Below are 13,990 nucleotides of genomic sequence, written 5' to 3'. Positions count from 1 at the left end.
AAGATGCTTGTCCAGCACAGCGAGGCCGAGCGAGCCACCTGCGAGCGGTGGCAGTGAGGAGGCAGCAAGCCATCAGGCGGTTCCTCTGGCAGGTGGCTGGTCCGCAGGTGTCAGGGCAGGAGGAGCTGGGTATCAAGCTGGCAATCAATAATTCAAGGAGGCGGTCACATGCCCTTGCTGGCTGTTGCAGGATTCCTCTCTTCCCAGAGTCCAGTTACTTCCAGAGATCAAGTTCCAGCCTCTTGGCTGGTGAATTATTAAACTCCAGCAGTGCTCCGTTCCCTTTGTACCACGTCTGTGTCTTCCTGCTGTCCTACCTTGACAGTGACGGGCTCTTTCCATCCATTCAGCTCTGCAGAAGCAGAGTCCTCTGGGCCACTGTATCACCGTGTCCTCTCCTTTGCTCCTTGCTTGTCCGTGGGAGAAGGAAAAGGCTCCGGAGATGGACCTGTCCTACAGATCCACCATTGCCATCTATAAGGTGAGTGCTGGCACCAAAGGCTGCTCCTGTCTGCCTGGGGGAGACGTGCGGGTGGGACGAGAAGAGCTGTTTTCTGCCAAAGATTCCTTGGAAGGATGGACAGCTGAGGACTGGATCTGTCCCTGGGCTGAACTGCAGCAGCTGCTGTGGGCTCTGGGCCGTGTTTGAGAGCAGACAGCAGGAGGGAAGGGTGGCGTGGGTCTTAAGGCAGATTTGGGAAGGAATCAGGCAATCAGGGTGGTTTGGACACAGAGCATGAAGGGTGAGGTGTCTTGGTTGCCTTTAGGAAGGAGGAGTTCAGTCGGCTGTTTTCCCCCTTGCTGGAAAGAGCGGTCTGATCTCACAAATGCTTCCCTATGCACATCAGCGCTGCACCAAGGTGGTGAGGGCTGGGAGAAGGAGGAATGGCTTATTCCAGCCTCTGGTCTGCTGTGGTGTAGACAATGAACACCTTTGATAAATGCAGCAGGTAAGAGCGGGGTGGTTGGTCTGAAGCAGACAAACCCTTCTCTTTACCAAGCTGCTGACTCTGGCAGCGCACCAAATCCTGGCCAGGAAAAAGTCGTGTTCGTGCCTAGGTAATAAGCAGTGGTCCTCACCCCAACAGGCTCAGGGAAATGCTGCTCAGATCCCCTTGCAGTTACTCTCCTGTCTGCAGTGTGTGTAGGGCCTTGGGGAAAGCCATCTTCAGGCGACTACTTGGCTCTCCAGCGAGCTACCTTGCCCTGTGGCGTTGCTCCTCCCCTGGCTGGCTGGAAAGGACTCATGGCAGCTGAAGGTCTCAGCTGCCTCTGAAGGAGGGAGCTGACTGTGCACGGCTGTACATCACCACAGCTATCCAGCGTTGTGGCTGGGACAGCTCTCTGGGTCCCAGCTGCACCCATCTGAACTGCAGTGGGAGGGCATTGACCTGCTGAGGTCTCTGGGGTGTGGAGAAGATCAGCATTAACATGCTTCTGCCTGGCCACAGAGTATCCTGGAGCAGTTCAACCCGGCACTGGAGAACCTGGTGTACCTGGGGAACAACTACGTGCGTGCCTTCCATGGTGAGTGGGATCCTGCACGGCCCAGGCTCCAGATTGTGCTGCTCTGTCCATCCTGGGTGTCCACTGTGCATCAGGAGGTGCAGCTGTCACTCAGGGCAAGGCTCCTGGTCCCCCCATGGCATGTCCTTAGCTGCTTTTATTCACTTTTCTCCTGCTCCAGGACCCACTGCTGTTGTCAGGCACAGATGGGGAGAATCAAGGGTGCCCTTGTCTACAGGCGAGCTACCAGGGGTGGCTGTCCTGTGTGCTGCTTGCTGGGGCTGGTGATGGTGGGAAGGCAGGCCAGATCCTTACCTCACCTCTCCTCTCCTCACAGCTTTATCCAAAGCAGCTGAAGTGTATTTTAAGGCCATCGAGAAGATTGGGGAGCAAGCACTGCAGAGCTCCACCTCACACGTGCTGGGTAAGGCTCTCCCACTCACCATCCTCTGTCCTCTGATGAGCCAGTTACATTTTTTTGGCCTTTCCCCTTAGCTGGTTCCTTTTCAGGTATTGGGGGAAGGAAGACAGATCCTCTAAATGGTGTCTCACATCGCCAGGCCCTGTCCAGGCAGTGAGAGTCAAATTTATTGTGTGTCCTTGAATATTCTCCAAGGCCCCAGCACACTCCCCTGTATCTGTCTGAGATCAATGGCTGAGCCCAGCTCCTGGGATGGGCCTCCAGCGATGGACTTCTCATGGAAACCAGTCCTTGCTGAGGCATTCTGCCCTGAGAGTTGAGGTTTTCATCTTGGAGTAACCATTTTGCTCCTTCTTGCAGGTGTAAGGGAAAAGGTGGAGAGCATGGTCTGACAGTCACTGGTAGAGTGTTGTCCTCCTGAGCCTGCAGCCACCTGAAATGGCAGCTTGGAGCTGGGGGACTTACACTCAGCAATCCAAATAATTCTGAAGCCTAATGATGGCTGTTGAAAATATGTTCAGGGAACTGCTCTGATACTTTACATTTTAGTAAAAAACTTCCAGCAGATATGTCCCTTCTGCAGACTCCTACCATCATCTGCGCCACCCAACTCATTCTTCTACTCCCTGTCATCAAGTGTCTTCCCTTCACCATTTCATACTACCAATACCGGTGAAGGGGGACTGCACGCAGTATCGGCAGTGGGTGCTGTAGCTACTTCCCTGTAGCACAGCCAGAACCATGCAATGTAGCTGGAGTGCCATTGGAGGTGGAAATGGGGCTCGTAGGGGTTGTGAGAGAGTGGAAACCCAGCACCCAGCGCCCATGGCAGAGGCTGGCGCTGGTCTGGCAGCTCTGTGGGCTGGAGCAATCCCGCGTTGGCAGTGCCTGAGGGGTGGTGGTGGAGCTGAGCCCTGGGGAGGAAGGCTACCAGCCTCCCCCAGGGTGCAGAGTAGTCTGTTGCAGTATCCGTTGGACTTTCACACCCATATATCACCAGCCTGAGTCGCATGCTGCTGCTCTGCCTCCTTGTGTGCACAAGGAAATGGCCGCGGGATTTTTCCACCCTCTCCTGTCTGTTTCCCTGAAGGTGAAATTCTGCTGCAGATGTCCAACACGCAGAGACTCCTGAGCTCCGATTTGGAAGTTGTGGTGAGTGGTTTTCCTGGGGGCTGGCGCAGGTGGAGGAAAAAGGGACTTCTTTAACCACAGCATGTCGGCATTTGCCTGATTTTCCCAGTCGACCGCCCTCTGATATGCCTGCTGGCAGGTGCCAGCCTCCCTGCTGTCCCTGCTGCATGTGACAGAGGCGTGTTACCGAGCTGGCGTGACCACAGCCTGGCCATTGTGCAGCGTTCGGTGCTGTTGGTGCACTGTCACCACCCCTCTGCAAACACGGTGGCAAGTGTGCAGTAGGCTGAGCGATGCCTGGCTCTGAAGATGTGATGAGGCCGTCCTCTCATTCCCTGGGTGGCAGTGGTGGGACAGGAGTGGAGGGGATGCCAGCCCTACCAGATGCTGCTGTTTGTGCCCAAAATTGGGGGTTAACGGTGGGGTGGGTGCTGCGTCCCCACCCCCAGGCTCCAGGGCTGCCCCATGGGAGCCTCAGTGTGCCCATTTGTGGCTTCTGTGTGGGGACCAGGTGGCAAAAGAGTCACTAGCTCTGCGGGTTTTGTGAGCCACCCCTCACTGCAGTGCATGTAACACCCCATATGGTGAAGGGATGAGGGTGATGGCTCCTTCGCCTCTTCCAGGCTCAGACCTTCCATGTGGACCTGCTGCAGCACATGGAGAAGAACACCAAACTGGACGTGCAGTTCATCAGTGTGAGTGATGAATTCTGTTCTTCTCCTCAACCCTCCCTATTTCCCTCTCCACTCCACCCAAGGGCTTTTGCTTGAGCACTTGAGACGTTTCCTTGACTTCCCTCAGCAGGAATTAGGAGGACTTTTCTTCTTCTCCCATCATGGACCAAACCCCCCTTAGCTTGGCTGACAACGGAGCACTAAAGAGGGCAGGCGACTGTTCTCTTCTGCGCAGTGGGACTTGCTGAATGCTTCAATAGGGCTGAGAGACTTGGCATCGCAAAAGCAGAGTTCCCAACTTCCCCAGCCCACAGCCTCCACACAGGTGTGGGTCCTGTGCCACTGTGGCCCCGCTGGCCATGCCAGTGGCTAGTGTCGTGGAGGGAGACAGAAGCCTGGGTGCTTGCTCCCAGTGCCGGGGGTGCTGTGCACCAGTTCTTGCTCCTGAGATCCTGAGGCTCATGAGCACTCTGGGGCCCTTCCAAATGAAGAGAAAAGTAAGGAACGACTTTTTATAAGAGGTCCAGGTGAAGCCTGATTGCAGGGGGACTCAGATTCTCAACCACCCATCAGAGCTGCATCACAGTGTGGCTGGGCCTCTGGTTCCTCACCCAGCCTGGTTTGTCCCTGGCAGGAGAGCCAGAAGCAATACGAGCTGGAGTATCAGCGCAGAGCCACCACCCTGGACAAGTGCATGGCAGAGCTGTGGAGAATGGAGAGGGCCCGTGATAAAAATGTCCGGGAGATGAAGGTGAGCAGTGATTGCAGGAAAGGGAGTTGGAAAATTAACTGGATGATTCCTCTGAAGCCAGGACTGCTTTCTGAACAACCACATCCTTCCTTAAAAGCCAAGGGGTGGACCCCAGAGTTCAAAAGGCAGCAGGCTCATCTGGAAAGGAGGAAACTCCTTTTCTGCAGGGTGCTGCTGACCTGTGGTGCACACTCCTGCCAAACCCTTTCCTCATTTATCAAAGCCCCATGTATAAGGACTTAATCCCTGGCATTCTGCTCTGGCTCCTCTGTGCTGCTCCAGCACTGCAAATGGCCTGGGAGTCTGGTGGACACAACGACCTATTTTGACCCTTCCCTTGCCATGTGCGAGCCCACTCTGCTGGATTTACGCTGATCCCTTCCTTCCACTTTCCCCTGTGGCCCAGGAGAATGTGATGCGACTGCGCTCGGAGATGCAGGCGTTCGTCTCTGAGAGCCAGAGGGAGGCTGAGCTGGAGGAGAAACGCCGCTACCGCTTCCTGGCCGAAAAGCACCAGATGCTCTACAACACGCTCCTCCAGTTTTACAGCAGGGTATGGCCCTAGTGTGCTGGGGAGCCGAGCTGGGGGAGCAGGCAGCATGGCTGGAGGGGGAGCAGGCAGACAAGAGGGAACGAGGACTGAGCCACCCCTTGGGTGAAGGCAACGTCTGCACAGGGACTGGGCAGGAAACTCCATTTCTTGCTGTGGGGTCCAGGCTGACTATGCAGGGCTGGGAGAGCATGACTGGGGCTGAGGATGGTGCTGACACGGGGTTAGTTGGATGTGTGAGCGATGGGAGAGGGAAGGGTGATGTAGGTGTTTATAGCAGGGTCTTTGGGACCACAGGGTCTCTGATGCAGGGTGCCATCCTAGAAATTCACTCCTATGGGGCTCTATTTGGCCATTCTCACAAACCTAATTGTGAGAGGACCTGGTCCCTAATCTGATGCACATGGCAGCCTCAGCTCCTTCTGTAGCTGTTTTGCCTTGTGCATCACACCTTTGTCTTCTCTCTCATCCCAGGCTCGAGGCATGATCCAGACCAAGGCACCGCAGTGGAAGGAGCAGCTGGAGGCCAGCCGCAACCCCTCCAACAGCCACTCGCATGGTCTTCTTGCAGCCTCTCACAGCCAGGGGTATCCATCAGGCCGGCTCACTCCCACCCACCTTGAGATGGTAAGGAACCCATACACAGCCTCTACCTTGTTCGGTGAAACACTGGCACAGGTTGCCCAGAGAGGTGGTAGATGCCCCCATCCCTGGAGACATTCAAGGCCAGGCTGGACGGGGCTCTGAGCAACCTGATCTAGCTGAAGATGTCCCTGCTCATTGCAGGGGGCTTGGACTAGATGACATTTAAAGGTCCCTTCCAACCCAAACTATTCTACGATTCTATGGTAGCAAGCCTGCAGTTGCCCCTTTCAGGCTGCACAGCAAGGTCAGTCCTTGGCCAACCATGGTACTTGCTGCCTTGTCCAGCTTCTGTGGCCTTTTCTGGCCAAGATGGTCTGCAATGGGGACTGTGCTGGGTTTGACTTTCGGAGGGGGTCTAGGTATCTCTCAGAGCGTCTCCTGCTTAATGCAGCCCCTGTGGATATACATTAAGCCTCCTTTCCTCCAACAGCCCCAGCGACCCCTTGGGGACTTTGCTTCTCCCATGACTGGGAGTAGATCCAGTGTCTTCTCTCCAGAACCTCCAGAAATGAGACCGTCTCCTCAACCAGAGTCTCCCAGGCGGCCACTGCGGAGGACACCATCAGCCAGTATGAACCATGCCCGGGAGCAATCATGAGGGGAAGCACAGGGGTTGGGCCCCTCTGGGAACAGGGTTGGGTTTGGGGAGGGACCACTACTCTATCAGACCACCGATCCTCAGCCACGTTCCTGAGTGTGGTGAGAGGACAGTGCATATGGGAGCTGGGGAGGGCAAGGCTGAATGAAGCAGAGGGTGAGCTCAACCTTCAGAGCAGAGTCCACCCAGGACAAGGCCAGGCTTCCTGGCTGGCTCTGTGAGGCGCGGAACCCACAGATGTGCAAGTTTCAAGGCTCCTTGCACCATGAGGGCTGGATCTTACTGGAGTTCCCATTTAAAAAAAATGGAAAAGCACGTTTCCTCATGCTACCAGATTAAATATAGCCTGCCCTACAGAACCCATCCACTTGCCTCATGTCTCACCTGCTTTTCATTCTAGAAAAATTTCAGCTTAAAGCATTTTAAAAAAATGTAAAAGGGCAGGGGGAGGGAAAAATGACCCAAATACTCAGTTGCTCTGGCAGGGCTGGGAAGAGGGCCATCAGCCAGGGCATTGGTTAGGGCATGCAGTGCCTATGCTCTAGACATTTGGCCAAAGAGGACATAGTGCAAAGCAAGTGGTTTCAGCTTGACTTGATTTTTCTCCTGCAAGATGAACCTTCTACTGTGCTTTCCACGTGCTATGCCCTGCTCTCTCCCTGCAGAGAAAGGCCTTCTACTCTTCCTCTAGCGTAATTACTTGGCCAAGGAAGCGCTGCTCCCTTCGAGGCAGTGTGGGTCTTGCAGGAGGATGCCAGACTCCAGCCAGACCCCTCCAATGCCTCCCCGCAGGTTTGCTCCCTACTGGCCGTACCTCTCGTTCGGGTTCCTTCGGCGAGGCCGGCAGCAGTGGCAGTGACGGCAGGAGGAGGAGCAGCACGATGAGGGTACACGCTATTGTGCCCCACACAACAGGTGTCAACCGGACCCTCCTGAGGTTTGACCCCGGGGATGTCATCACGGTGCTGATGCCAGAGGCGCAGAACGGGTGGCTGTACGGCAAGCTGGAGGGCTCGTCCACGTATGTGACTTCGCTGCTGTCAGTTGGCCCGAGACAGACTTGTTGGGTCTGGAGCTGGGAGGCTGAAGCCCAAAATCATCTCCCCTTTCCCCTCCTGGGGTGGCTTGGGCACTGTGTCTCACCCACTATCTGGCTTGGACATCGCCATGTCCTCAGTCACGGGCTGTGCCTGGCATGGGGGCTCTCTAAGCGGAGGAGATGTGGTGAGGCAGGGTTAGCATGGATGAGCTGCCTGAGAAAGCTCCAGGGGCTTTGGCTGGGAGAGCCAGGAACACAGTGACCCCCTCCCAGCTTGCGCGACTGAGTGACTCCTGTCATGAGACCCAGCTCAGGGCCATGAACTGCTGGAGTTACCTGAGAGGTCTGGCGTTTCTCAGCTCACACTGCAATGGCCACATCAGCCTCCGGCACAGACAGGGCATGGAAACTGCCGCACTGGTGCTTACTGAATTACTCTTCGTGGCACTGCCAGCCAGCATCTGTGTGCAAAACCTGCCCCTGTTATACATGGAATCCCTGCACCCTGCGCTGCAGGGACACTCACACTCAGATGTGAGAGGAGCAGGAGCAGTGCCTGTCTTTGGGGGGCTTTCTGGGGTGGAGCTGCTTTGCCCTGAGAAGGGATTTCCACAGCTTCCTTGTGTGCTAGCTTTGGCTTCCTTGTGAGCATCTCTTTCTGGATTACACCAGCATTGCTCCTGGTAGTAGGCGCTTTGCATGGCCTCCAAGGTGAGCAAGTCCTGCTCCAAGCTCAAGGACTGTCTCACAATAATCCCATGTCCCACCTGGGGGTGAAAGATGTCCAGGAACCCTATCACATATGGTAGCAGCAACAGTGGCTTGGTTGATGTGTGGGATGGGTGTAGAAGATCAGCAGTACTGGGCAGCTGGATCTGAAGAACCACAAACCGTGGTTGCCTGGACCTCATTCATCTCTCTTCTTGTGCCCTAGATGCGGCTGGTTCCCTCAAGCTTATGTCAAGCCTCTGGATGATACGAGGGAGATGGAGGAGCCAGCCACCAGGTAACAGGAGAGCAAACAGCTAGGCAGGAGCTGGAGTGGCTCCTGGTAGGTCACTAACACCAGTGGGGTATCTCTTTGGGGTGTGCCCTGTGGAGACTTGCAGTGGTCCCATGCTGGAGCATCCGCTGAGAGCCTTGCTGTGCCCTGGGATCTCAGAGACTTATCCTAGATGGCTCTTGTAACACATGCAACTTCTTCTCAAAGGTGCTTGTGGCTGGGCCAGTCCAAGCCACGTGCATTTTGTCCAGAGACATCCCATAGATATGTGTTGTGGCCAGCACCTGTGCTGCTCCCTGTTCCTTGTTCTTTGACTCTGAACGCACTGTCTTCTCCTCTTGCTCAGGCCCTTCCCACTGCGAAGCAGTCACAGTATGGATGACATCCTAGACCGCCCCAGCACTCCTTCCTCTAGCAATTACAGGCCTGCCGCCGCCCAGCCCAGTTTGCCGAACCCACCTCCCTTGCCAGTGGGTGCCAGCAGTCACCAGAGTGGGGTGGCCACCCCAGTCAGTTCTGGCTCCAAGGTGAGTGCAGGAGGAGCGTGTGTATGTGGAGTGGGCCATGTCTGACTTTCATCCTCCAAGGCACTCATTTTCTGTACTGGCCTGTTGAGAAAGAAAAACACCTTCCAGATGTTGGAGTGTGACCTCCTCCTTTCCTCAGCTAAGGAGTCTTGTTAGCGCTGGCCTTTCTCACCCAGTCTGTTTGCACGCCGCCATGTCCTGGTGGCCCCTGCCAATCAACCTTGCGTGTGCAGATCCTTGGTGCCTAGATTTGCTCCCCCAAGGGACCACTTTCCTGCTCCTGCCCTTCTCATTTCTCTTTCTTTTTGCTCACCAGGGACCCTTCAGTTCAGTCCTTTTCTCCATGACCTCCCAGCCTGATTTTTGGTGGCTCCAGCGCAGCACCTCTTTCTGCTAATAGTAGGACCATGGAGTGATCAGGCTGGGCTGGGAGTGGGTGACCAGCTAACAGAGATGCCATCCTTCTTCTCACTTCAGGGAATGGAGAGGACTTTCATGGGGCTCCTCTTCTAAATTCAAGCAAGGGTTGGGTTAAAGCCACAGCTGGGGTAGTGGAAAAGCACAGGCTGAGGGCACAGCCATTTTGGAGAGCCTTAGAACAAGTTGTGTCTAACCCATGGCTTATGGATGGCATACTGAGAAGCAAACCCACCACTTACCACTGCTTCCAGCTGTGGGGAATTGACTAGTGAGGAAAAAGTCAAAGTTGAGGACAGTTAAAGGTGAGGACTTGGGAGCATGAACAGTGGTGCTGCCTGTGGGGCATTACTTGCTCAGTCTCGTAGGAGGCTGGGAAACCATCTCTGGTCACTGGTTCCAGACCAGTGCGAGGTTGGAAGCAAGTGGATGGCTCAAAGGACTGAAAAATACAACACTTAGTTACTCTTCTCTCTTCATGTCCTGCTCTGTGGTTTCAGGGAGCCTCTGGCTGCACAACACAGAGGGGAACAGGCTCTGCAGCCTATCCCCACCTCTGGGTGACTGCTTTCCATCCAGACCTAGGGCTAGGGTGTAGGCCTAGACCTGGGATTGAGCAATGAAGTGTGTGGAGCATTTGGAGTACCATGGCAGAGCGATTGACCCACATTAGAAGTTTGGAAAGACTCAGCCTTGCTCTAAACTTATGCCAAAACCAGCCTCCAGTTGAGCCAGGAGCAAACGGGTGTGTGTTTGACTTCCCAACTGGAACACAGATAGCCACATGTGGCTTTCTTGTCTGCCACCAGCTACAAAAACTGGCATACTTTAGCAGGCCAGTTGTCACTGACCCTTCACTGTCCACTGGCCAAGAATAAGGGCCGCAGGGCCTAGGTCCATCTTTCTCCATCAGGCTGCTCCACATTTAAGCAGTATGTGGTGTAGGGTAGGTAGCTACAGCTCTTGAATTCCCTGTGGATGCAGGGAGCATGTGAGGGCACTGACGATAAACTCTTCATTGGGATGTGTGGGCAACACGAGGGGGGCATCTCTGGCTGTGCTGGCAGGGTGAAATGTAGTTCAGACTGTCACTGTTTGCTGTGCTCTTCAGATGTGACACTCTGGAGATCTGAGATTTCTTCCCCAAGACAAAGGGAGGTGTCCTAGGGGAATAGGGAACCTGTGGCATAACAATCCCCCACCACAGAAATCAGGGTGTTATCTGTAGCAGTGACTTTGTGGGCTTTTGCAAAGCTTGAAAGAATAAGGAGTAAGAGCCTTTTTAATAGGACTTGGGCTCCTAAGTCACTTACGTGTTTTGTGAAATCTTCCTTCGTGTGTGCAGTGTATTCTGCCCCACTTCTGTCTCTCCGTTCCCCACCCCAGATCGCTCACTACTGCCTTTCTTTTCACTGCAGAAATCAGGAGTATTTGACCAGCCCCCTGAACTCTTCCCACGGTGAGTGAGGCATGGAGCTCTGCTCTGGAATCAACAGAGGGGGCATTATTACAATGCTATTATTCTTTAATCTTTGGGGTTATCGAATGTGGGAGGAACAGGTAAGTGTCTGGAGGAAAGCAATGCACAACCCACCTTCCAGGACAGGAGGCAGAGGTGGGCCAATCTGGCCTCTGCTGACTGGGAATGCTCTCTCCTGCCTCTGGTAATACAAGATCGGACCTGAGCACCCTGAGCATATGGCCAGACCCATGTGCTCCTTCCCATCCATTCTGGAAGAGCCACAAGTGCAGCTCAGCCTGAGTGTGGAGCTACATGACTTGTGCAGCTCTGTCTGCTTGGAGAGGGCTGAGGCGTAAGGGGTGTGGCTTTTAGCTGTGATGAGTCAGGTCTGTGGAGATGAGACTTGACAGAAACCCCTGCTTTCCTTCCCCTTGCAGCTGGCTTGGTGTTTCCATGTTTCTGGCACAATGCTGTATCCTCTTTCTGCTCCCTGACTCCTTGCTTGTGGGGTCAGGGGCCACAAGTGTAGAGTGCCACTGCAAGGGACAGCCCTATGCTAGTGTCCCTTCTTCATCCTGTGGAAGAGAGAGGGTCAGAAGCCCTGAGGAGAGCTCAAGGGGAACCGCATGGGAACCTGCAGTAGGATGTGTTAAGGAGGGAGAACACATACGTAGCAGCCAGCTTTACCATATTACATTGGCATGAAGCTGGCTGCCCAGCAGGACTAAACAGCCTTCGCTTGGTCGGCGGGACCCCTGTGTGGTCTTTGCAGATTTCTTGATGGTTGCCTGTTTCCTTTCCCCTTCCAGAGGTACCAACCCCTTTGCCACAGTCAAGCTGCGTCCCACGGTCACCAACGACCGCTCAGCGCCCATCATCCGATGAAGCGGAGCTGCGGATGGCAGAGAATTCCAGCAGGGAAGGAGGAGGCAACCTAGTGCTACCGCTTGTGGAATAACCTCTCTTTTCTCCTTCCTTACCTCTGGGACATCGGGACCTGTCTCACCTGGCCATCTGGCACACTTTAGCCAGCAGCAGATCTCTGCTGCTCTTTTTAGATTGTCCCCCATCCCGTCTCCCAGTGTGATGTTACTATGGGAGAGGTCTGGTGTTACTGGTGGCCTGGGAGAGGGGATGCTGTTCGTCTTGGGGGAAAGAGGGACAGGTAGATAAGATCATCTGTAGCATGGAGCAGTGCAAGCAGGATGACGAAGGCAAAGCTTTGTTAGCCCTGCTGTGGGCAGAGAACAACACAGGCCAAACAGTCCCTTTGCTACCAGAAAAATGAACCCCAAAGTGAGGAGGCCACAAGAAGGCTTTCCATGACATGGTCTGGCTGACGTGGTCTGCAGTGTGCAGCTCTCTGTTCTTGGCCCCTTGGGCAACCATGTCCATTTGTAGCAGCATCTGCCCCTTCTCACCCCCAGTGCGGCTCCTTCCCTCGCTGGGCAGCCCTGGGACATGGCAGGGGCAGGTGACAGTGCCCTGCACTGCTGCCCAGCTCCTTTGGCGATTGTCCTGTGGAAAACATTTGGGTTTTTATAAATAAAATGGAGAACCTGCTTCCATAGTGGCTCATTCAGGGGGAGAAAGACGTGGGGTCCCCACCAGCACTGAGGCCAAGATGGCTGCCCATGGTCGGGGCGTTGAACGCCACAGTGCTGTGGCTCTGGATGGGGCAGCTGCCGGCCCAGGGGGCCAGGCTGGGCAGCGGGAGGGCTGTGTGACCCCTGCTCGCCACCTCCAGGGCCCCTGCTGTCCTGCCGCTGGAGGGCAGCAAGCCCCGCTTCCCGACTGCCATGTGTGGGCAGGCTTGGCCCGGCACGACAAGGCTGGGCAGCCATCTTCTCCTTGCCGCCCGACGGGCTGTGTGCCCGCCTGGGGCTGCTCCCCCGGGACCTGTGGGGAGCCCCACCAGCCTGGCCCTGCTGCCAGGGATGCCCTACGTGTGGTGAGGGAGCCCTCATGGGAGACGCGGTGAGGAAGGGAGCACGAGCGATGGCTGGAGCTTTAGCCGATTAGCCTTATTAATAGAAATTAAACCCCAGCTGCAAGTGTTGCAAAACCCCCGCAGCCCCCGCTCTCCTGCTGCCAGGAGGATGAAGGGCTTTGGGGGTTTACAGCTTGGGCCATTCCCTCCCCAAAACTCCACCTGGGCTGAGCCTGGACCCCCCTCCCTGGAAGTAAACCAGGTTCCCCCATGTGTGGCCAGAGACTGGCTTGTCCCCAGTGCCCACCAGACCCTCTTCTGGGTGGCACGTGCTGAGGGGCTTTGTTCTGGGGGGGGTTGTGAGCTGCCAGCAGTGCGCTGGCTCTGGCACTTCGAGCCATGGATGGTGGCGATTCCTTGGTTGCTCCACCTCGTCTTCCTTCTTTGCTGAGCACATGCCCTGCAAAACCAGACCAGCGCTTCTTCATCCTTCTGGCTGGTGGCTGAGGAAGCCATGAGGGGCTCCTTCCCCCATTGTGCCCCTTAATGAAGCATTAGCTCGTGCTCTCATGCTCCACTGCCCTCCCTCCTGGCTGGATCCATCACCAGTACCCCCCACTCTCTCCCTGCTTCCTCCTGCCTCAGCCCCACTCTGCAGGGGGAAAGGTGAGGAGCCCCTGGGCAGCGGGATTACCGGGGGATTCGGGCTGCGGCAGGCAGCCACCTCTTCCCCATTGGCTGGAAAAGCCTCTTAAAAGTGGAGAAGTGCTTTCTGCCTGCTCAGCACCCACCGGTCTCTGCCGACCTGAAACCATAAGCAGCTGCTGACCCACGTCCACGCTGGGAGCACTGTGGGGCACTACCTGCACCCACAGGAGGAAAAGGGGTCCCCCACGCAGGGCATCCCCCCAGATCAGCCACAGGCAGCTTTGCTGGGCAGCACTGGAGCTGGAGGAAAGCAGGCTGGGAGGGGGATTAGCTGTCTAGAGACGACATAGTTGCCTCAAGGAAGGAGCAGAGCACAAGAAACTGCTCGACAGGTGCTGGATTCCTGCAGGCATCGCCCTGTGCCCGGCTGACAGCGTGCCCACCATGGAGCAAAGAGCCAGCAGGACCATCTAACCGGGTGCCCTCATCCCGAGCCAGGAAGCACCAGCCGGAGGGAGAAAGGAGCGCTCAGCCCTCAGAGGCTCAGCCCGTGCTCGGGAGGTTGTCTCTTCATTACACAGGTCAGTGGCATGGAGGGATGCTTCTATCCTGGCACTGGCTGGCGAGGGGACAGCTCGTCTCACTTGTTTAATGAATGCTTTCCCAGGGTGTTGTCTGTGGGTTGGAG

At 55.7% G+C, this 13,990-nt stretch overlaps 1 protein-coding gene across 1 annotated transcript; it reads left to right on the top strand.

Moving 5' to 3' along the window:
• Positions 1–429: 429 nt before the first annotated feature.
• On the top strand, positions 430–11,616 carry BAIAP2L2 (BAR/IMD domain containing adaptor protein 2 like 2). Its single transcript, XM_065652789.1, has 14 exons — positions 430–481; positions 1,452–1,527; positions 1,844–1,930; positions 3,018–3,079; positions 3,682–3,753; positions 4,367–4,483; positions 4,890–5,036; positions 5,508–5,660; positions 6,109–6,247; positions 7,069–7,297; positions 8,250–8,321; positions 8,665–8,845; positions 10,681–10,721; positions 11,534–11,616. The coding sequence occupies exons 1-14, from the start codon at positions 443–445 to the stop codon at positions 11,607–11,609; spliced, it is 1,491 nt and encodes a 496-aa protein (XP_065508861.1). The 5' UTR covers positions 430–442; the 3' UTR covers positions 11,610–11,616.
• The last annotated feature ends 2,374 nt before the right edge of the window (positions 11,617–13,990 follow it).

Source organism: Caloenas nicobarica, chromosome 1 (genome assembly GCF_036013445.1).
Source record: "Caloenas nicobarica isolate bCalNic1 chromosome 1, bCalNic1.hap1, whole genome shotgun sequence".
Classification (NCBI taxonomy): domain Eukaryota; kingdom Metazoa; phylum Chordata; class Aves; order Columbiformes; family Columbidae; genus Caloenas; species Caloenas nicobarica.
The sequence above is the reverse complement of the archived record's forward strand: the minus strand, read 5'-3'. Positions and strand labels throughout refer to the sequence as shown.